The 1,087-nt window shown below is 51.5% G+C and overlaps 1 protein-coding gene across 1 annotated transcript; it reads left to right on the top strand.

Annotated features, from left to right (window-relative positions):
* Positions 1 to 448: 448 nt before the first annotated feature.
* On the top strand, positions 449 to 797 carry LOC307093639 (migration and invasion enhancer 1-like; the record flags this gene model as incomplete). The annotated part of the gene is given in 2 exon segments (XM_079761888.1): positions 449 to 463; positions 465 to 797. Coding segments are annotated over 2 exon segments (348 nt in total).
* Between the last annotated feature and the right edge of the window lie 290 nt (positions 798 to 1,087).

Genomic DNA, 1,087 nt, shown 5'->3' with positions numbered 1-1,087 from the left:
GTACCGGGCCTCTAGTCTGATATAATTGTGCTAAGAGACGATATCATCTCTTGCTCTGAGCCTCTTTCGAGGTGTTAATGTAATATTGGTCTCTCATTACATAACCCATCTGTTCATAATTTTTCCCTTAGCTGCTGTTTCTCCTCTTTATTTATACCCAGACTCTTACACTGTTGGAAGAGACGTTAGGTTTGGCCATTGTGCTGGTCCAGATTGCAGGCAGCAACACTAGTCTATCAAGTGCCTCCCCTTCAATCCACTCCTGTTCACATAGGGTGAGGTTACACAGGTGCAGATCCTGTGAGCTGTTCTTATCACCAGCTATACAGCTGCATTCACTGTTAACACCAATTTTGGCAGATGGAGCAGATGAAGGCACATCTTGCTCCATCAGGCCCTTAGGAATTCTGACATAAGGTTTAAAATGTAGTTGCAGGAGCCGGCAGCAATGAGCGGGGACAGTGGGGCCGATGTCTGCAGCACCCCATCCCAGGGAGATGGAACCGGGCAGTGGGGTCCGCATCGTGGTGGAGTACTGTGAACCCTGCGGCTTTGAGGCGACCTACCTGGAGCTGGCGAGCGCCGTGAAGGAGCAGTACCCTGGCATCGAGATCGAGTCTCGCCTGGGGGGCACAGGGGCCTTTGAGATCGATATCAATGGACAGCTGGTGTTCTCCAAGCTGGAGAATGGGGGCTTCCCTTATGAGAAAGACCTCATCGAGGCCATTCGAAGACCCAGTAACGGAGAACCCCTAGAAAAGATCACCAACAGCCGTCCTCCCTGCGTCATCCTGTGACTACATGGGATTCCAGGTTCCTGTGTGTTCTGGGATACAAGCCTTGGTCTCCCCTTTGGTCCTGCTGAGGGTTCCCCACTGCCTCTTTCCCCTCACTGGGCTCCAGGTAGCTGAGACCCTGACCTCCACTTTGCCCCTTTGGGGACCAGGAGGGAATAGAAACTTCTATTGGTCTGGAAGGTGGGAAAGCCTCTCCACTGATATTATCACAGCCACCTTGCTGGAAGCTAGTTCCAGCATGTCATAAATGCAAGAGTTTCATCAAAAGGTTGATGGGCCCTAGCCAGTTT

Source organism: Cnephaeus nilssonii, assembly GCF_951640355.1.
Source record: "Cnephaeus nilssonii genome assembly, chromosome: 2".
NCBI classification, from domain to species: domain Eukaryota; kingdom Metazoa; phylum Chordata; class Mammalia; order Chiroptera; family Vespertilionidae; genus Cnephaeus; species Cnephaeus nilssonii.
Note: the sequence above shows the minus strand (reverse complement) of the source record. Positions and strands in the feature narration are given on the sequence as shown.